The sequence below is a fragment of the Leptonotus elevatus genome, chromosome 1 (assembly GCF_054856555.1).
Source record: "Leptonotus elevatus isolate MCC_2025b chromosome 1, RoL_Lele_1.0, whole genome shotgun sequence".
NCBI lineage: Eukaryota > Metazoa > Chordata > Actinopteri > Syngnathiformes > Syngnathidae > Leptonotus > Leptonotus elevatus.
Window position 1 is genome coordinate 32,878,988 of NC_141239.1, and position 22,308 is coordinate 32,901,295.

Here is a 22,308-nt window from a genome sequence, read left to right on the forward strand (position 1 = left end):
AAAAGGTCAGTCGTGAGTAAGCCGCAAAAATTATAGCCTTTCTTTGCAGATGATAAATAATTTATGCCTGTGAGTATTGTTATATTACAGTGGTTGTTTATTAAAAAAAATATGTGTTTGTTAGTTTTTTGCCCCAAATTCAAGACAGGTATAGGGTTTATTTACTGTTGAACAAAATGAACAGGGAGAGTAGCCTTTTCATCAAATCTGTCTCCCTTTGCCTTGAATTTCGAAAGCATTGTGTTCTTGTATTCCCCAAGCAGCTAAAAAAAGTGTTCCTTTAGTTTTGCTAGATAGCTAGATGTTCTGGACTAGAATTGCTCAAATTGGCATGCATTTAGGACTCGGACTCAATTCAACTATTTTTTTATAGAGCACTTCAACAGCTCCTCTGTGGCAAGGCCCCCCGGTGGATGAGATCCGCCCGGAGTTCCTAAGGTCTCTGGATGTTGTGGGGCTGTCGTGGTTGACACGCCTCTAGAACATCGCTTGGACATCAGGGACAGCGCCTCTGGATTGGCAGAACGGGGTGGTGTTCCCCCTTTTTAAGTGTGTTCCAACTATAGAGGGATCACACTCCTCAGCCTCCCTGGTACGGTGTATTCAGGGGTGCTGGAGAGGAGGGTCCGTCGGAAAGTCAAATCTCGGATTCAGGAGGAGCAGTGTGGTTTTCGTCCCGGCCGTGGAACAGTGGACCAGCTCTACACCCTGCATGTGAGTTCGCCCAACGAGTCCACATGTGCTCTGTGGACTTGGAGAAGGCGTTTGTCCCCCGGGAAGTCCTGCGGGGGGTGCTTCGGGAGTACAGGGTACCGAGCCCTCTGATACGGGCTGTTCGGTCCCTGTACAACTGATGTCAAAGTTTGGTCCGCATTTCCAGCAGTAAGTCGGATTTGTTTCCAGTGAGGGTTGGACTCCGCCAAGGTTGCCCTTTGTCACCGATTCTGGTCATAACTTTTATGGACAGAATTTCTAGCCACAGCCGAGGCGTTGAGGGGATCTGGTTTGGTGGCCTCAACATTGCATCTCTGCTTTTTGCAGATGATGTGGTGCTGTTGGCTTCTTCAAACCGTGATCTCCAACTCTCACTGGAGCAGTTCGCAGCAGTGTGTGAAGCGGTTGGGATGAAAATCAGCACCTCCAAATCTGAGACCATGGTCCTCAGTCGGAGGATGAGATCCTGCCCCAAGTGGAGGAGTTTAAGTATATTGTGGTCTTGTTCACGAGTGAGGGTAGGTTGGAGTGGGAGATCGGCAGGCGGATCGGTGCAGCGTCTGCAGTGATGCAGACTCTGTATCGGTCCATTGTGGTAAAGAAGGAGCTGAGCCTATGGACGCGAGGTGGGTCGTGACCGAAAGAACAAGTTCCCGGATACAAGCGGCCAAAATGAGTTTCCTCCGCAGGGTATCCGGGCTCTCCCTTAGAGATAGGGTGAGAAGCTCGGTCATCTGGGAGGGACTCGGTGTCAAGCAACTGCTCCTCCGCGTTGAGAGGAACCAGTTGAGGTGGCTCGGGCATGGACCCCTCCCTGGAGAGGTGTTCCGGGCATGTCCCACCGGCGAGAGGCACCGGGGACGACCCAGGACACGCTGGAGAGACTATGTCTCTCGGCTGGCCTGGGAACACCTTGGGATCCCATCGGAGGAACTGGTTGAAGTGGCTGGGGAGAAGGAAGTCTGGGCTTCCCTGCTAAAGCTGCTGTCTCCGCGAGCCGACCCCGGATAAGCGGTAGATGATGGATGGATGGAGAGCACTTCAACAAGCACCGCTGTTTTCTTAAGATAGAACCCAGAGGTAGCAGATACAATAAAAACAGTAGAGACCCCAGAATTAAATCATCTGGAATGCCATACATGTGAATTCATATTGCACATCCCCGACCACTTTATTTTTTAGCTCGACATAGTTAGTATGAAGGGATTACAATAATAAAGTGATGGTCACCTGCAGCCAATGATGGCCAAGAGGTGCATGCCATAGCGAATCATTTGAGACGGCTGAGACTGACTCACTGATCGAATCCAGGTTAAGGATCGTGCTGTCAAAGTTAAAGCTTTACCTGATTGATTAATCACAAAAACCTCAGATGATCCTTTAGCTTGACAGCGGATGGTTACAATAATCTGTGGGCAGTATTTTATTTTGAAATGGCTTGGTCAGAGCCATCAAAAAACCTAAAACGGGTCAGGGTCAGTCTAGGGGTTTTAAAGGTAGCACAGGTTGCATTTGAGCAATAAATATAACTACACACATTAAAGTAAAGCATTTAAGAAATGTTTGCATATGACATTCAGAATATTTGTTCAAGGTGAGGTCATTTTTTTTTCATTTTAAATTATGCAAGTAATTAGCTGATTAGAAAAAGAGGAGGATCAGATCGTGGAGTGGATCAAAAATGTGGAAGACGTCCTCATAACATAAAATAATTAACACATAACAGGTGCTCTTCAAATTTGGTGGGCAAAATAATGTTGATAAAAATGCCTTTTAATTAAGTGATTAATCATGATTAATAAAAATTCTAAAATGTGATTAATCTGAAAAAATCTAAAAAAAATTAACCGTTTGACAGTTCTAGTTAAGAACCACAAGATTTAGACAACGCCACATTTCTAAGACAGCCAAACATCAAATTTAAGGATTATGTAACATTTTCAAGGATAATTTAGGCCTCTTTTTTTTGAAAATCCAATTTAACTTGTTTTAAAGACCCGCAGACAGTTGATATTTTTTTATTTCTAGTTGATTCCAAAGGTCTTTGATGGGGTTGAAGTCAGTTCCGCACCTAAGTCAACCAAATGTGCCTGCATGGGCCTTGTTTGTGCCCTGGGCAACAATCATGCTGGCACGGAAATGGTTTGCCCAAATGCATGTAAATTCCTTAGGATGCTGCATGTAAATGAGGAAAATGGCCCCTGAACGCAGCACCTGTGCTGAGGTGTAATGTGCTAACTGCATGTACATGATTCTGCCATCTGTGAGCAATTAGTCAATTAAACCATGGTGGGTTGTCATGGCAGTATACCAAAAGCACAGCAAGATTTCTCACTTCAAAAGCATTATAGTAACTACCGTATAATATGACAACATTTTTCTTTGAAATGTATTTCCTATTTAATCATTAACACATAATTACACAATTAGACCACCAGAAGATTTTATGGCTGAAATGGCAGAAAATGTGCTATTTTTTCAAAGCCAGTAACACAGTATTTTTTTTATACCATTTTGTTCTATAGCAGCACACTTAGCAGCCAATCCTGACATTCTTGGTGTAAAATTGATGTGGGTGATGAAAGGAAGAGGGAGTGGTCAGAGCAAAGTTCATAACACATTTAGGAATAGCACAATTTTCTACCACCCCAGTGAAAATTTATTTTTTTAGGCGTCCATGAAGAAATGTGATGAGACCGTGACAGGGCCGAGCGAGTGCACGGGACGGTGGGAAATGATGGCTTTTAGGGTGGCAATTTTGGGCTTGTTATTCCATTTTATACCACAACCCTGGTCCAGTCTGGACACAGTTGGAGCTAATACTCTTCTTGCATATAGAAGAAATGAACTATGGAGAAAAAGTCCTTGGCCCAAAATCCTGGGAATATACTTTACGTTATGTGCATTGGAAATTGGAAGAACTAGAGTCCTAGACCATGATTTCCTCCTCATAAATTAGACAGAAATTGTTCATATACAGTACAGAGTGGTACTATGAAGTTCTGATAGCATTATGGAACAAATGTTGTTGACTTTTAATTGAACATTTTTGTATTTGGATGAATTTTATTTTGAATAATTTGTACCAGGTTTCAAATGGTTGCCATCATAAAACCCGTCTCAACTGTACAGAGAATGTTTATAAGATAACATTTGTACAAGTATAAGCGTCTAAGTACAGACATTTAAGTACAAGTAGGGGTTAGCAGCGTTGTTAAAAACAACCAAATGCTCTTTAAACACTACTATTTTTAAGGATGAACGAGAAGGGATAAGTTACCTTACTCATTTTTAATATATTGTATGAATATAAAAACAATGTCACAAGAGAAATATTAAAACATAAACATTAGGCTAAAAATTTTGACTTCAAGTGACAGGCATCTGGTAGCAAGCCAGTTGATGGCTAGCTAGGTAAGATAACATTGCAGACTACAGGCCTCTCTGGAGTGTGCTTTTTGATCGCAACTTTGTCCTATCCAAGCCAGATTACGCAGGAGAACTTGGAAGAAAAGGTGTTTGCATTCCAAAAATGCTTTGGATTGGTGCCTTGGCGCAGCCTTTATCCAACCTTTAGGTTACTCAAGCAATACCGACTTACGCAAATAGTAGACTACATCATAATGGTTCTTTCCGTAGCCCATAATCTATGATTTAAGAAAATCAAATGGCAATTTCACATTCAAGAAAGACTACTCGGGGCAGTAAATTTCCACATCCTAAGTTTACTCTTTTAATTGAACTGTTAGCGACAACTTTACTGAAATAAATACGACAAGAACAAATTAATCGACACCCAGAAAACAGATTGGTCAAATTTACCCCCCCCCCAAAAAAAGGTTTAATTTGACCAATCGAGCTGGTAGTTAGTTATGCGTCCGACAGATCCTTTGGTTAAAACAACCACTCGAGAATGGTAGGTGTTTTTAACCAATATATATTGGTGATTGGGTCAACCGATACAAATTAGTCATTCTGACCAAGATATTGGTTAATCTGTGTTAAGAGGCTGACAAAAAGTACCACTGATTGTCACACTACCTAAGTGGGGCAAAATTTGTTCTCTACATTTGACCCATCGCCTGAGGGAGCGGTGCACAGCAGCAGGGTCCGCGCACGGGAATCATTTGGGGAGGTAACCCCCCCAAATCCAACCCACAATTGCTGAGTGTCTAGCAGGGAGGCAAATTGGTCCCATTTTTATAGTCTTTGGTATGACACAGCCAGGGATTGGACCAACAACCTCACAGTCACAGGGTAGACACGCTACCACTAGCCCACTGATCTGGTCACACCTAGTGATCTATCTAGACACACATTTCCATTTTTAAGCACTATATTATTTATATATTATATTGTAATCCCTTATAATAATAAATAAATACATTTAGAATACAATAAATATATTTTCAAGTGCTCTATCTAGACTTACTTTCTATTGTAACCAATTTCATTGGTTGTTTGGCTAATCAATAAAATTGTTATGCCCGTAACCACCCGGAATGGTCGATGTCTGACCGATCTATTGGTTAATCAAGCCAATAACTGACACAGAATCATAATTTGTGTGTGAATTTTCTGCAATGTCAAAATTAAATAATGTCTTGCTTTTGGATAAAGGGATGGAAATTAAAACTTTATTTTTGGCCAATTTAACAATAATCGACAAACTATTTCACATCTTAATCTAATTTTAAAATAACTTATCTGCTGCCCTAGTCAAATGAATTTCAAACAACATGTGACTTTAAACTACAAGTTATTTGTATATGGTACATTTAATCATGAGCACTACATAATATACAGAACTACTTAAGTATTGCACAACAATCTGGCCTCTCCATTTAAAAATAGGGAGGACGACAATGTCCAGCCCTTCATTGGTCTATACATTTGAAATGGTGCTACTGCTAATTAAAATGAAACCTTCCATAAGGCTTGTCAAGAGAGCGCCCCTAAATCACTTCTCTTTGAAGCCATTAGATGGAATACAGAGTTGAATTCAGAGGAAATTAAATTGGACATAACTCACCATCTGTGCTTAATTAAAGAGCAGGAGGGAGACGCTGGCTGTCATTCCGTCTCATCAAGCACAAAGCCATGGGCATCTTAAAGCTGGGAGAGTTTTTTTTTTCTCTCCCCCTTTTCTTTTCTGTTTTATTAAAAGCTTCTGTCGCAGCAAAGGAAAGTCATGCGGTGGACGTGACAGATACCAGGTGCTTGTTCTGCAGCTTATCTGATGGGCACCCGGTGTGAAGTAAACCATCTCGAACGCTTTGAAGAGAAGATTGTTTGCAGGATGGAAGAAGGGGAGAGGAGCGAGTCCTTTCCTTTTTATTAGCCACCAAATGGAGATAAGAGGTGATCATGGCTGTTATAACAAAGTTTAAGTAGACGTCAACAGCACTCAGCTTCCAACTATGGTGGGTCTAGTCGGCTTTTATAAATACTGAACCAGCATAAAATTACTGCAGCCTCTGGAAAGCTGACCATTTTATCAAAAGTACGTTATAGCTTAACTCGTTTAGTCCTCTAGCAACATTTTAAGACAAATGCATTGTACGGAGGTGAGAGCTGAGCTGATTACTTTGACAAGCATTGTTTGTTAAGCAGTAAGCACTAAATTGAATAATGCCCCCTATGCATTTACAGCTTTAAAATTAATTTAAAAATATAGTTGTGAAAAAAAATGCATTCTCTTTCAGTGTTAGGTTCTCACTTTGTCAACATCTGCATCATGTCTCTGCTGCATTTTCACTTTCTCCTCCTGATGCTTGGACTCCAACATTTTCACTCTCATGTCTACCTGCAAACAAGCAACCAACAGTAAAAGTGAAACCACATTCTTTTTTTTACTTGTACAAGAAGTTGCTCAGCAAAATAATCTGCATGAAGGGTGAAACACAGTTTACAATACATTTTATCCGAACATCATCTCAAATCATCACATTGAGTGAACAAGATGACGACGATGAAAGAAGTTACATATTTGCCCTGTCTAGCTCCCAAGCACGGCCGATGATGAATGGTGCACAGTAACATGCAAAAACCCACACGCGGCTTCAAAAATGCTAATGACGTGAAGGTCAACAAGATTCAGCTCATGCGTGGTTAAATTGTTGCGTTTGAAAGCAAAATGAAAACCTGGGAGGCATTTACGGAATAGTTAATCATGTCAAATGTTATTTAGCGGGTCACAGTTCGGACTTACCATTAGGCAAACCTATGTTACCACGTTAGAGGGCCCCATAAAATTCCTCATACACTAAAGGCCAATATAGTTTTGTAGGCCAATGATTTCCGCCACCCTGACTGCCTGGTGGAAGGCACTAGAAATGACAAAAGCCCAAGTGGAGCCCAGCGGGCTTTCTCCCCTATGGCATAACCCCGACTTTCAAATTAACAACCAATCGTTTTATTTGAATGTGTGGGAGCAGAAAGGAATTACACATCTCCACCATCTCTTCTCAGATAATATGTTTATATCATATACATCCTTGCTCCAAAAATATAAAATAAAAAACGGAAACTTTTTACATTATTTGCAAGTTAAAAGTATGATAAAGAAACAAATTCCAACACTCCAGGGTACGCTCCAACCGCCTGTTTTAGCTAAAGATATTACCAAGCTTTCTCCGACAACAACAAAAAAACTCTCAAAAATATATAAGTTACTTTCATATACTGATAAAACGTCTTTACCCATCTCAAAATGGGAAACAGACTTGTCTATAGCTCCGGAATCTGTCTTTTGGATTCAAGTTTGTGAAAATGTTTTTAAAATGACAAAACACACAAATTTACAACTTATCCAATATAAAATTATTCACAGAACATACATTACTCAATATATGATGAAGAAAATGGGACTCTCAGACTCTGACATTTGTCTCCAGTGTTTACAAAACACTACAGACACTTATTTTCATGCTTTATGGTTATGTACTCCGGTTATGTGTTTCTGGACTAAAGTCTTAGAAAAACTTTCCGCTGTCTTGGACTGTAGGATACCGTTCTCTCCAAACTTGTGTTTGCTAGGTGACTTAACAACAATTGACTTACCACATAAACAATTTCAATCTATACTTGTAGCCCTTACTATCGCAAAAAAAACAATTCTTGTTAACTGGAAAAATAAACAAACTTTGAATATCGACCAATGGTCTAACCTCCTCATAAATCATATTTTAATGGAAAAAATATCTGCCTCAAATAAAAACCAAATGTCAAAATTTAAAGAAACATGGTCTACGTACATAGAATTTTTTAACCTAAACTTGGATTTTAATTCTGCCTGTTAGCGAGAGCCACAGCAGCGTTATAACTTGCATTGCGTTTCTGTATTAGGCAATTTGTAACTAATGGTTGTGTTTCTATAGTCAGGAACCCGGCTGCTGCCAGCGGGATCGAGCGGATTCACCTCCGATGGGCACCAGGGGTTGATATTCGGATTCACGGCATGCCAGTGGGTTAATTCTGTGGGTGCTGTCCCCCCTGGCGGGGAGTGGGCGGGTCTGCCCCTCTGTTGGCTGCTGGGTGGCGGCTGCGTCTTGGCCGTTCCCTGGGTCTCTTGGGGGGTGCTGCGTTGCGGGGCTTTCCCTGGTGTCGGGGGCGGCGCCGTTCCGGCGCGGTCCGTCGCTCTGGGCCCGGCGACGCGGTTCGGGGCCTGTGGGCCGCCGGGGTGCCCGGTGGTTCCCTCTCCCCTCCCCCTTCCTCCCCCTTGCTGCCTCTCCCTCCTCGCCTCTCCCCGCCCGTCCTCCGCCTCCCTGTCCCCTCTCCCTCGTCGCCCTTCCTCCTCCTCTCCCCCTCTCCTTGCGTCCCTGCCGCTGCCCCCTGCCCTTCTTGTCGTCCCCTTCCCTCCTCCCTTCCCCGGCACGCCTTCCTTCCCCTCCCCTGGCCCGGGGGCTCCATCCATGGCCCGGGTCTCGGTGCTATGGGGGCCGGCGGGGGTGGCTGGGGTTTGGTGTCGTGCCCGCCCCGCTCCGGTGGGCGTCCTGACACCTCGGGCGGGACCCAGTATCCGGGGGGCGAGCCCTATCGCCCCGCCGGACGGGTCCCATATGCCCGCCGGGGTCCTGGTGGGGTGGGTGGGGGCTTGGTGGGCCGGTGCGCCTCCTGCCCCCGCCCGGTTGGGGAGGGCCCCGCTGGTCACACCTCTTAACTCACTACACTAGGTTTGCACAATACACTTTTATAGACATATAGGGCACATAACACACTTTGGGGGGTGGGGTAGGGTGGAAACACCGTCTTCACCCTACAACTCCCCTCCAATTTTAATACACCACACAACTTGTGGGTGGGGGGGGGGGGCTTGTGGGGGTGCCATCGGTTGGGGGCCGCAGTATAGAGCAGTGCTGCGGTCCCCTGTCCGTGTCGCCACCCCCCCCCCCCGCCCTATCTATTTTTTTTAATGCACCACATACACTCAGCAACATGCTTGGGTGGCGGGTGGATCGGAGCGTGGGAATATCATTTCCATCGGCTCCGGTTCACCTGCTCCTAATTTTAATGCACCACACACACACACTTGTATATACACTGGGTGGGGTCACATTCACGGTTTAGGGGTAGAGTTCGCCAGTCCGCGAGCTGGCGGACTCAGTAACAGGGGTTAATTTTCACAAAGAACGCTGGGGTGACGACCGGGACCTTCCCCCGCTGGGCCTGGGGTTCGGGGGTGTCGGCCGCCCTCCAGTGCCCCCATCTCCCCCTTCTGCCCCCGGTGTTCCGTCCTTCCACACGGCGGGGGGTGGGGTGGGCGCGGCTGCCCTCTCCGCTCCGCTGTCCGGCCCCTCTTCGGCGCCGGTGCCTGGGTGCGGGTGGTCCCCGGGGGCTGGGGGTTGGGGGGCTGCCGGTTGGTTGGGGTGGGGTCGGGGGGGGGCGGCTTTGTTGGGGGGGGGGGCGGTGGTGGGGGTTGCGGGGTGGGGGGGTGCTGGGGGTGGGGGGTGTCTGGGGGATTGGGGGCGGCTGGGGCTGGGTTGGGGTGGGTGGCGGGGGTGGATGGGGGGCGGGGGGTCGTGAGGGGGGCGGGGGTTGGGGGCCGGTGGGGTGCCTGGTGGGCCTGCAGTGCCCCGTCCTGCTGCGTTGGGCCGGGGGCGCGGGCCGTGTTGGGGCGGGGGGCGCTCCTGGGTTTGCTCTCCGGCCGGTGGCCCTGGCGGGGCCCGGGGGTCGTCCTTTGGCGCTGCCGCGGCCTGGGGGGCCCTGAGGTGTTGCGCTTGCTCTGTTCCGGCGGGGCTCGACGGCTCCCCTCTTTGGTGGAGATTTTCATGCATGCCAGATCCACCACACCAGCATCTACCGAAACTCAGACACAATCTGTTTCCTCCTCAGGTTATTGAATCGGTGGAGGCTGGTGTCTGCGGATCTCACGCGGCTTCGTCTGTCCTTCCTTCCTTTTCTCGGTCTCTCCTTTGGTCTCTTGAGGTCTCCCTGATTTTATGTTTTTTGGATTTGTTGGGGTCTGGATGTTTCTTGGGCTGGGGAGGAGTTCTGGGGGGGGGGTGTCTGGTCGGTGCTGGATTTCACCTTCCTTGGTTTTCTTCGGTCCCCTCGGGTCTCCTGGTGTTCGGTTTAGGTGAACAGTATGAGATTTTTTTTCTAATAGGTTTTCTGGTGAGCTAACAAATACACGCACGCACGCACATACACATACTCACCCACACACACAAAAAAAAAAATATATATATATATATGTATATGTATATATATATATATATATATATAATGTATATATATATATATATATATATAATATATATATATATATATATATATATAATATATATATATATATATATATATATAAATATATATATATATATAATGTATATATATGTGTATATATATATATATATATATGTATTAAAAAAAAAAAAAAAAAAAAAAAAGAGCAATGATGATGACATTTCCGAATGAACAATACTGAGCTCTTAAAAAAAAATATATATAAAAAAAAAAGGCCAATATAGTTTTTACTTATTTACGCACAATAATTATGTTTTTGACCCAAATCATTTCGCTAAAACGCCAGAAGGCTTCTTGTATCGTATGTCTCTCTCAAAAGTGTCATGAACCTTTATTAATACAAATAGAACCCATTTAGAGACCCTGTCAAGTGAATTGGGAGATTTCTTTCGGAATACAAGATGTACATTTACATTTACAACTGCTCAAAGCATTGGCAAAGACTGAGAACTATGACACACTCAATTGTAGCATTTAACTGTTTGTTTTTTTACAATTTCAGTCTTTTTGATGTTTTGGGCATAGCAAAATGCTGCGTGGTGATGCACTTCGGGTTCGGCACGTGTCTTCCCACTTCCAATTATTTGCTTGCATCAGCGGTTATCCAGCACAATTGTGGTGTGCAGTTAATTACCTATGCCTCACTGCGATTTATTTTCCCCTTCAAATAGTCTACTTGTGTGGAACTTTAGAGTGCCTTGTTGTCAGCCATAAGTGTGCACAACTCACAGAGAGAAAGCGAATGAGCAAGGTAAAATTATTTTTTTTATGAAGTCCGACGTGGCATCCAGCATGTGGACAGGGACTTTGTGCTGGCGTGGCAACTTTAGAGTGCCTCATTGTCAGCCACAAGTGTGCGCATGTCACGGAGAGAAAGTGAATGAGCAAGGTAAAATTAATTTTTTAAATTCTGACGTGAAACCCAGTATGTGGACAGGAGCTTTGCGCTGGCTTGGACATTTTAGTCTAATTTGGAGTTCTTAAAATAGTTTCATAATTTTAAAAGAAATTTAGCAGAGAGTAATTGTACGCATTTGACTTGATGAAGTAGCATATGGTTCAAGGTTATTCTTGTACACTGTTCCAAGGACTGTAACTGTAAAACAATTCTATGTTTGATGGGCTCTTCCTCAATATCCACATTATTTCAAGAAGCGTTAATGAGTGCCAAATGCTAATACTGTTGTTTTATGTGGTTAATTACTATATCATCTTTCTTGAAACACAACATATTTTCTCAACTCTTTTAAAGATGGAAGCTTACACAATGTGTTTGTCCTTCCAAACACAAAGGGAAGCTTTAATGGAAGGAAAGGGACCAGTCAGTTTGATGTGGCGACTCATGTTTCGTCACCGTCTGGTCCTGGTGTGTTAATCATCCCTGACAACTGTAATACCTTTGAGCTTGCGAGTGTGTCTGTGTGTGTTTTTCTTTGCTGCATTGTGGGGCCCATAAACACATGTTTTTCCAGGTTTAACTACCATTGTGGGGACCGACTTAAAATGGTGGGGACATTTTGGTGGTCCCCACCGGTCCAGACCTCTTTTTGTGGGTCAAGACTTGGTTTTAGCGTTTAGGTTTGAATTGGGTTATGGTTGAGGTTAGGGTAAGGATGGTAGGCAATAATTTTTGATGGTTGGGGTTAGGGAAAGGGGCTAGGAAATGCACAAGTCAATGAGATATCCCCACAATGAGACGAAGACAAGTGTGTGTGTGTGTGTGTGTCTGCGTGTGTGTCACAGAATACTGCTTGGCCAACAATTTTTTTTTAATTTATCTTTTTTTTTTTTAAGTGCCAAACTAATACTTCAAGCACAGTCAAGTAGCAGTATACTTAAAACTGACGTAACGTCAATCCATCAATCCATTTTCTGCAGTGTAACACTTGTCCTCAAAAGGTTTGAGGGTGAATTGGGCTTATCCCAGGCGACCTTGACCATGAGAGCCTGGATTGGTTGCCAGTCACTCACACTAGTGTAGACTGTTCTCACTCGCATAGCTGATTAATCAGCTCCAGAAAGTCTGACAAAAATTAAACCATACGAAATACAAAGCAGCATTTCCCATAGGAAATGATGCAAATCCAAAATGTAAATGTCCATTCAACACACCCAAAAAATATGTTTTATAAAGAATAACTATAGCTTTACATATAAAACAGCATGAAATATAAATGACTAATAAAGTGGATACAGGATAAATGAGCACCCACAAAATGATTGACAATATTATGTTATATGCAGCCCCACTAATCTAAAAACGATATTTTGGTTAATATTGTGTTAAAATCCAGCAGTTTTTATCAATATCAGAAGGCGGCCATTTTGTCACTTACTGTCGAGTGAAAATGACTTCACAGTTGCTCAGGTCTCAGGTAACAACCAATCACAGCTCAGCTTCAGAAAACAAGCGAGCTGTGATTGGTCGGTGTCTGAGCCCTGAGCAACTGTGATGTCATCTTCAGTTGACAGCAAGTGGCAAAATGGCCGCCCCGTGAGATGAATAAAAACAGCTGGATTTTGCAAAATAACTCAGATTCCACAAATGTAATATTAATCAGAATGCCATGTTTAGACTAGTGGAGTCACATTCTCAAGAAATGTTTAACGTTGACGTCCCCTTTCACAACTCAACAACTAACAAGCCAAGTCTAAAACCTGTTAAAAATCTGGCTTTCAAAAGTAAAAGCACACCAGTATGGTAACAGTTTCAAAACACTTCATTTGGCTCTATAGTGACATGAAACCGGTTATGGTTATTATACCGCATGCTGTTATTTTGAAGATCTAACTTCTGACAGGATGTGCTAAGCAGGACTTTCATTGTAGAATATACCTTGCCATCTATTAATCCCTTTATACACAACTTATTAAATGTTTTGGTTGAACATGCATCAATTCTGAGAAAGTAATGGCTGAGTCATGCATTTTTTATGGGTGAAAACTGAGTTGATATACGAAACCCTGGACACAACAAAACGCAATCATACGATAACTATAGTATACAAAAAAATAAGGCTCCGCTGTAATGAATAATTATAATCATGATGTAATTTCCCAAGAGGGCTTGATTAAGTATCAAGAGTATGTATACAAATAAAGGTGTGACATCCATTGATTCATCATGAATGCACTTCAACTATACTTCATTCTGAAAACTGTACCCTTGAGTATGTTCTTTTTAGCAATCTGCCTTCTTTTTTCTGTTGATCCGCCACCATTTGTTGGCGCAAGTGAAAAGACCACAAGAGAGTTGTCAGAGTATAAAGCGAAACCGCAAAGGACAGGCAAGCATGAGAGGAAAAAAGAGAGATGGTGGTGATTGAAAAGCAGAATAGTAAGTGCAGACGTGATTCTGAAGGCGCACAAAAAATGGATGGGATGCGTAAAAAAAAAAAAGGCACATGTGGAGGTGTCACTTTCTCAGCCTCTCTTCAAATACTCTTTTGAGAAAGTTTGTCAAACTAGATCAGAGGCGTTAAAAACTTGTTTATAAAAGGCATCAGTGAAGGAGGGAGGAGGAGGAATGTCGTACACCTAAGGCTTCAGAGACGTCTTCAATCAGCCCGTCTGGGTGGTGCTTTTTTCCCCCGCCTCTCTTCTTCAGAGTCATAGCTTGCGAGATGTAACATGCCATGTTTTTTGACACTTCTCTCTTGAACGGAAGAGAGGGTGGGAGTGAGGAGAGGGTGTGTGAAAGAGTGTGTACGGGGGAGGCAACGTGAGGCAAAGATGGAAACGGTTGCCCTCGAAACCAGCGAAGGGTCAAGGCCTTTTTCCTCGGGGGAGGGTGTGCTCGCAAAACGTCTGCAAAGTGTTCAGGCTTCAAAAGCAAGGTTGCTTTTGTGCATCTTCCTTTGTCTTGTCAAAGATGTGCAATGTTCTGCAGTGTGACTTACATCCTTTGTAAACACAGATGCTCAAGGATAGTCGGCATGTGGCATTCTCTCTGCAGCGAGATGTCATTTCTACTGTCTGACAACAATTTACATTTATTGGCGTTTGTCCAAACTATGAGGGTAATAAATAAATAAATATATATATATATATATATATATATATATCGCAAAGCAATGCTTTTAGTATTTACTGCTTGTTATTGTCGTACTGCCCAATACAACGCTCTCAAAAAGGTGATTAAGTAATCTGAGCACCCATTTAATGTTTGAATGTCTTTAAGAAATGCTATAAAATTGTACAGCAACAACAATGATGGATGGGATGGAAAATGCAATATTAATGGAAAACATGGAAAGGAAAATGGACTTTAAACCAGTGGTTCTTCGCCTGGGTTCGATCGAACCCCAAGGGTTTGGTGAGTCAGTCTCAGGGGTTAGGCGGAGGTTAAGACACACACCCGACTCAAAAGATTCATGATGATATGCCCCACTTGGCCATCATTGGCTGCAGGTGATCACGCTACATTACTTGGCCTTTCTGTGCTGCAGGGAATTTGGTGCACTCAGTAGTCGACTTATGGCTGTTGTGATGGTACATCGTGTGACAACTATGTGCAATATGAATTCACATCACTCAATGTATGGTGTTCCACAAGGTTCAATTCTGGGGCCTTTGCTGTTTTCATTGTATCTGCTGCCCCTGGGTTCCATCTTAAGAAAACAACGGTGGTGGTTTTAAAGTGCTTTGCAATGCCAAGTTCAGTCATTCTAGTCCAGTACATCAAGCTATCTAGTAAAAGTAAAGGAACACATCCTTAAGTTGCATGGAGCTGGGGATACAGGTAAACACTTTCTGAATTCAAGGTGAAGAGCGCTAGATTTGATAAAAAAGGTTACTCACCCTGTTCATTTTGTTCACCAGTAAACCCTATACCTAGTCTTGAATTAGAAAAAAAAAAGTATCTAATTTTTCAATAAAGAAGGGTTCGGTGAAAGTGCACAGGAAACTGGTGGTGTTCAGTACATCCAAGGAGGCTCAGCATCACTGCTTTAAACGCTTGTACACAATATTGTATTTGTGCATCTGGAGTGCCTGCCCATCCATAATGTATGAGCTGTTGTGCACTCCCACCCCACTGTTACACACCAGTGGAGATAATGTTTACATAATCACTAGTGATGCACCAAATATTCGGCCACCGAAATTTTTTTGACGAAAATGGCTATTTTTGCCATTTTCGGCATTTGGCCGAAATAAAATTAAAGCCGAAAGAATATGGCCGAAATAGGTTGTGGTGACGCAAGCAAAAAAAACCCGCTGCAAACAAGCGCCTGTTTGAATTAAACAGCAAACGTGGGGGTGAGTGTCCGCCTCGCTTCTCACTGGCTTTTCAACGTGTGAGTTTGCACCGGTCGGTCGCAGCAGCTCCCGGGGTCATTGCGCACCCCGCAGCACATTTAAGCGGGTCGAAAAAAGACAGAACTGACGTGTACAGGTGAGCCACTCTCAGCGCTTTCCCTTGTTTTGTTTTTTTGTTTTTTTTAAAGAGCCCCTCGAACGCTTCTACTTTTTCACTGGCATCCCGGTGGCCATGCTAAATACTTTAGCTAATGCTTTTTAAACACGGAAACACTTACTGCTATCTGCGGGTGGCGGCAGACCTGTACAGGACGCGGTGTGTGACTTTGCAGTCCGTTCCCGAAGCCGATTAGCTGGTACGAACAAATGCACCTTGTCCCGCCTTACGCATCCGTGCCCGCCTGTGCTAACTACATTGACTATAAAGTGCAATCGCACCGCCAGAAAATGCTAAAGCCTTGTTTGGTGTTTAATGTACCATTACCAACATGTCTGCTGTGTAAGCACATTTCAATTTATATTGTGCTTGGTTAAAATGCCAGTGCTAAATAAATATTTTATAATTATATTATAATCTTAATTAATTATAAGAAATGCAATGATAGTAAAATTTGGCAAATTTTTTTTCAGTGTTTTGGTTTTCGGCCAAGCATTTTTCATTTTCGGTTTCGGCCAAACATTTTCATTTCGGTGCATCTCTAATAATCACCAAGCCCACACAGAATTCCTCTGTCCTTGACATGATCAACCAGGCTGTGCGAAATCCAGGTCCACTTTCAGGCCTAAAGTCTGAAATACTATCATGCAGAAAGACTGTCTACATGTGTTGCACCACCATTTTGTCCTAACTATCAAAATCACAGGCTTGAGCTCAAACTCCATCCCAGTGGATCCATAGATTAGAGAGACTGCCTGATTACAGCATCGGAAAGCTAAAGGGGTCTGATCCCTAGTTGGGGACTTATGACCATTAAAGAGTGATGGCTTGACACCAACACGCTCATCTGCTATGCTGTGTCAGATGCCAGCAATCCCTGTGGTCAGGTACTAAGAGTCAAACTTTGTCAGGATACGCACACTCTCCCACAGGTCCCAAATATGACGGTGTGCTTTAATCAGTAGATTATCACAGAGTTCTGTAGCTAAACTGCAGCCATCAGTCACCATTTAATTAAATTCAAAATAAAGACCTAGTTCATTCAATGATTAGCTCTTGGAAGGACTTTTGCAAGACATTTTCCACAACTCCTCAAACAGTTGTGACATACTATATGAGTCAAAGCAAAGGCAGCTTTACAGGAAGATTTCTGAGCTGTCACTCATTGTTCCAGAGGAAAAGAACAGTCAGCATTCTTGTCTGCGGAGCTGGCGGCACAATCACATGGATGAGGATGAGTTTAGTGAGAAAGCTGAGATATTCATTAAGCCGCCGTGAGCTTAATGGCATATGGCATATACGTTTAACACTTGAGTAAATTTTCAGCTAAGCCTGTAGGATTAAGGGGAAGTGATGTCACTGTGATTTCCCCCACACTCGACATCCAATGCGGCACAGTTGGACTGTTCTTCTTTGGAACTACTGAACAGAAAAGGTGATATGTTTAAGGTGAGATTTGAGGCCCATTGCATTAGCCTCCGTAGCAAAATACTGTGTGTGGTCACAGCTGCAGCTTGTGAAACTCAAGAGTTCCTAAAATCCTACTAAGGCATTCTCGCTTGCGGTTGGCAGGTGACAAGTCCATGGTGGGTCGCCCAAAGTCAGCTCCAGCTCATCTGTGACTCTAATGAGGACACGTGCTAAAGAAAACGGATTGATGAATGAATGACTTCTTTTGAATTTTGACAAAATGAACAATCACAGCAGATTTTGGGTGAGAGGTTGGGTACATATTGGATTGGTGAAGAGCCAATCGTAGGGCCAATTAATTGTTTTTTATAACAACATTTGAAAAATGAAATGGGAGAACTTCTCGCTGAATGTTCTGAATTCCCATTTCCACTCTAGTGTCTTATTGAACGGAATAATGCTGCCTGGAGGAGTTGTGCTACAGCGGAGGCCTGCATGGATGTGCTGCTCATTTTCTTTTGATTAAAAACTGTTGAACGTGATTAAACAACAAGTACCTCACTCCATTTTAGCAGCAAAAAACTATAATGGGCCAACTCATCTTGGTCATTTTTTTGTTGTTGCAGAAATGTGTATATATAGCAAAGCATTTTGGTATATTGGGCTCAGCCCTTCATTGCACACATCAGTTTTCCTGATTCATCAGGGCAACATTGTGCGCTAAATGCTGTTTCCAAGATGGCCACACCCAAGAAACCAGGCTTACACCTTGCAAAAGCATCCCAGAAACTGAGGTTCAACAATTTATAGAAGATTCCCAAAGTATACTTTAGCTTAGGTGCTAGTGCATCTGTATATTTGTACAAGTGAATGTTATTTACAATATCATATTTGACGGTATATTGATAGATTTGATGGAATTTGATGGATTTAGACTATTATTGCACAACAAAAATGTGTTTAAAATCACACTTTGTTCTGTTCTATAAGGTATTCTACTGACCGGTATCCAATCTGAAGATGATGATGACAGTAACTCAGTTGCAGATAAAAGTGCAAGCAATATGATTCAATATGAATATCCAATATGAACCAATTTCAAAATCATCAAGTTTGCCAAAATCTGAGGAAAAAGAAGTATCCAAATATTGCCATATGAATTCAGACAAAAATCCACCATATTTTATCATAGCCATAAAACTTCACAGCTCCTGCAAAAAGGGAAAAGCATGGATTTGGGGCCACTCTTGCTCTCAGTGGCTCATTTTGCCTCAATTGCTTCAGGATTGTTTATCAACAATCCCTTCCACACAATTAACCAAATGCAAATGAGCAATTCATCTATTACAATGCCCATCTGTTGCCATACTAGCCATCATAAAAAAAAAAAAAGAAACGTAAATTAAGAAAGTTTTACCATTCACCCCAAAAGTACGCACATTTTTGGGCTAACTACCATGAAAAAAAAAACTACACTCTTCTGTCCTTAGTCTCTGTGGTGCATACCTCCTTGCTCTGCAGCAGCTGCAAGTCCACATCATCAGTCAAGGTGTTATTCCTAACCGGGCTGGACTTGAAAATCTACAGTAATAAAAAAGCGATATTGAATTGCAGTGATTGAGGAGCACAGACGGTAGGCGGCCACATGGGACAACTTACCGGTGACAAGGGGAGAGACTTTTCTCGTGAGTGCCTTGGTTTCTCAATCTAAAACGGGAAAAAAATGATTAATGTTAGCCCTCCTCTCCAGACAAACCCTCACTGCAACAAGGCTAACCTTCATACCTCTCTCACTTTGTCATAAACAATGCGGGAGGCACATCAAACGCTTGTGGCAGGAATATCTTCCATCAACTCTTGTCTGTTTAGAAAAACAGGCATTGTGTGCGGCTCTATTTCCGCTCTCGACATGTCTTTTGTCAACACTCCGGGACCGCTTATCTGTAAGGCATCTCCGCTCTGTTTACTTGCGGATGGACGCTAATGTGTATACGTCCTTGCCAATAACTGACATCCTTTGATTCTAGCACGAAGCTCAAGAAACAGCAAAAGCAAACCACTAAACCACATGAGTGCGAATAAAGGTCACAGTTGAAGTGATTCTAAAGCATTAAATCACCACAGTTGACTTGGAGAAGGAAAATAACATTGTGTTGCTATTTTTCTTTACGCTATTTGATATTTGTTTATGACCCACTTACATCCCTGTGAACTCCGACAATAAAGCCTTTTCTGTGTCTGTAGGGGCTGCCGACGAGCGGCAAGATCACGGCCTTTCGGTTTCAAACAGACTTTGGAGATGACTGACAGCAGTGGTGCCAAATAAACAGTTGCCTTGCTTATCTCCTTGACGAGAGGATGAAGCAGGAGAACAAGGCGAAAGAAGGGAGGAAAGCACGCAACTAAAACAACATCTGACATTGTGAAGTGGCACACGAAGATAATCCACACTGGATGCAAGATAAGAGGACAGGAATAGACTGATTTGGGATGGAAAATTGTTACATCTTCTGCAGCGGAATGACGTCATTAAACAGATGAAAGACCATCCGCCTAATTGTAATACGGATGAATCAGATGTTTTTTATGACCAATTTTATGATGCTTAGCTTGACTGACTCACATTCTAAGAAAGCATATATATATAGCCAGTACAGAGAGGAACTAGTTGTGCTCTAATTTGAATCCTCAAACCGATGAATCAATCAACATCTTTTAAAATAGTAGCCTTGAAATCAAGCATGGGCCAAGATATGTAGACTAAATGCTGAGGTGCACTACTGCCAAAGCAGTACGGTATTAGGCTAGCCCATGTGCTATGCGGACACACCTTCCTGTGTACCCACACACATTACAGTGCACACGCACAAAGTCTAGCCTTCCAGCTGGCAGGGCATCACTGAAGTCTGATGTGGATGGACGGCTCTGCCGCAAACACAGAAAAAAGGACAAGGCTCCACATCACAAGGCCTGGCTCGCTGGCCAAACAAACATGCCGTGATTGATGGCTTCCTAGTTTAGCACAGAATAACTTTTCAGTTCTCCCGACTAACCACAGACAATGGAGGGCCAAGTGGCAGCGACTACCGCTGAACACATTGCATTCCTCCTTACTCAGCATTATGTTTTTTTCTACTGCAAGGTCAATGGATTTTGCACCTCACGCACCAGCACAATAAAAACTGAGGGAATATTTTGGGTTGCCGCAGATTCACACCCCCGCATACCTGGTGATTGACCCTCACATACAGTATATACAACCCGCTGCAACGGGGGAAAATGCTACCCCCGGTGTTCTTATCGGAAAACAGCAATTTAAGCCGCAACATGTATATCACTGATAACAGCCAATGAAAATGCGCATAAGCTTTCACACACACTAAATATACATTTCCGAGACAGTCCTCCAATCAATACAACCATGTAGGTTGTTTTGAAATGTGTCTAGAGAGCAGTACAGATTTCTGGTTGGGAAAATATTTGACGGGAGGCCCCGGGGACGACCCAGGACACGCTGGAGAGACTATGTCTTTCGGCTGGCCTGGGAACGCCTTGGGATCCCGTCGGAGGAGCTGGTTGAAGTGGCTGGGGAGAGGGAAGTCTGGGCTTCCCTGCTAAAGCTGCTGCCCCCGCGACCCGACCCCAGATAAGTGGTAGATAATCGATGGAAAATGCTTGACTTTTGTCAGAATGGAGATGCTTTTAGAGAGTTTGGATCCAATATATTTAATGTGTGGTTTCCAGCAGATTTTATTATCAACAATTACCCCCAGGAATTTAATTTCATTTACTCTTTCTATGTCTACACCTTCTATTTGCAATCTTGCGCAGTTCCCTATTTTAACATTACCAAACACAACTAATTTTGTCTTCTTTAAATTTATTGATAACTTGTTTTTATCAAGCCATGTTTTTACTTTCTTAAATTCTGAGGTAATTGTATCCAAAATAAACTGCATTTTCTCACCAGAAACCAAAATAGTTGTGTCATCTGCAAATAACACAAACTTCAATAAATGAGTTACGTTGCACAAATCATTAATAAACAATATAAACCGTTTTGGCCCCAACAATGACCCCTGAGGGACACCACATACCATATCCAAACATTTTGATTCAAATTCCCCCAAGTCCACAAACTGTTATGTTTCTGGTAAATAACTTCTGATCCAATTCAAGGCTGTATCCTTAATATCATAATCCTCCAATTTACTAATCAATATATCACGGTTTATAGTGTCAAATAATTTTTGTAGATCAACAAACAGTCCTATTGTAAGTTTCTTTTTATCTATGGAATCAGTAATTTCTTCAGTAAGTTATGTTAAAGCTAGTGCAGTTGACCGTTTTGTTCTAAATCCATACGGACTATCAGAAAGTATTTTATGTTTTTCTATGAATTTGTCTAACCTGTTATTGAAAAGTTTTCCCAATAATTTTGGAGAATTGTGGTAGTAGGGAGACAGGCCTGTAATTTGTGAACTTGTATTTGTCGCCAGCTTTGTAGATTGGAATAATTCTTGCAGTTTTAATTTTTTTCGGAAATTGCCCTGTTTGAAATGATAAGTTGCCGATGTAACGCAAGTGGTTTAGAAATTCCCATAACTATCTTTTTCACTGTTTTCATATCAAGTTGATCACAATCAGTAGATGTTTTATCTTTACAATTATTGACAATATTGATTACTTCTTTTTCTTTGACAGAACAGGACTTTCTGCTGCTGTTGTTGGGTTTTAGTCTGCAAGTTAATTTTTTTCCAACACAGACCCAAATTGCACTTAAAACAGATGGTAGAAAAGCCGCCTAGAAGTTTTCCTCTTTAAAAGAACAAAAACAAAACAAAAAACATCTTGGGCAATCTTTAAGTGTCCAGTATGTCCACTAAGCCAATTTTATCGCAGCTCAGGTAAAATAAAGAAACCAATTTGAGCAGCTTCAAAGCATCTGAAGCAAAAGCTGAAGCTGTCCGAGAGTATGTGCAGGCTCGTCTCTGCCGCGATTTCACACGAATAGGCCGCTT

At 42.7% G+C, this 22,308-nt stretch overlaps 1 protein-coding gene across 4 annotated transcripts in view; it reads right to left on the reverse strand.

Moving 5' to 3' along the window:
* Positions 1–22,308, reverse strand: part of cep112 (centrosomal protein 112) — a 182,646-nt gene that overhangs the window by 138,784 nt on the left and 21,554 nt on the right. For 2 of the 4 annotated variants that reach the window (XR_015096919.1, XM_086093219.1), the window contains exons 7-9: positions 18,947–18,994; positions 18,794–18,868; positions 6,434–6,520 (exon numbers count right to left, since the gene is read on the reverse strand). The exons of 1 other annotated variant lie outside the window; for it this stretch is intronic. Coding sequence is in view for 2 of the 3 variants with exons in the window: in XM_086093219.1 (XP_085949345.1) it covers positions 6,434–6,520; positions 18,794–18,868; positions 18,947–18,994 (210 nt within the window). In the remaining variant the exon portion in view is untranslated. The remainder of the gene's footprint in view (positions 1–6,433; positions 6,521–18,793; positions 18,869–18,946; positions 18,995–22,308) is intronic. One more of the 4 variants, XM_086093230.1, reaches the window with a different exon arrangement.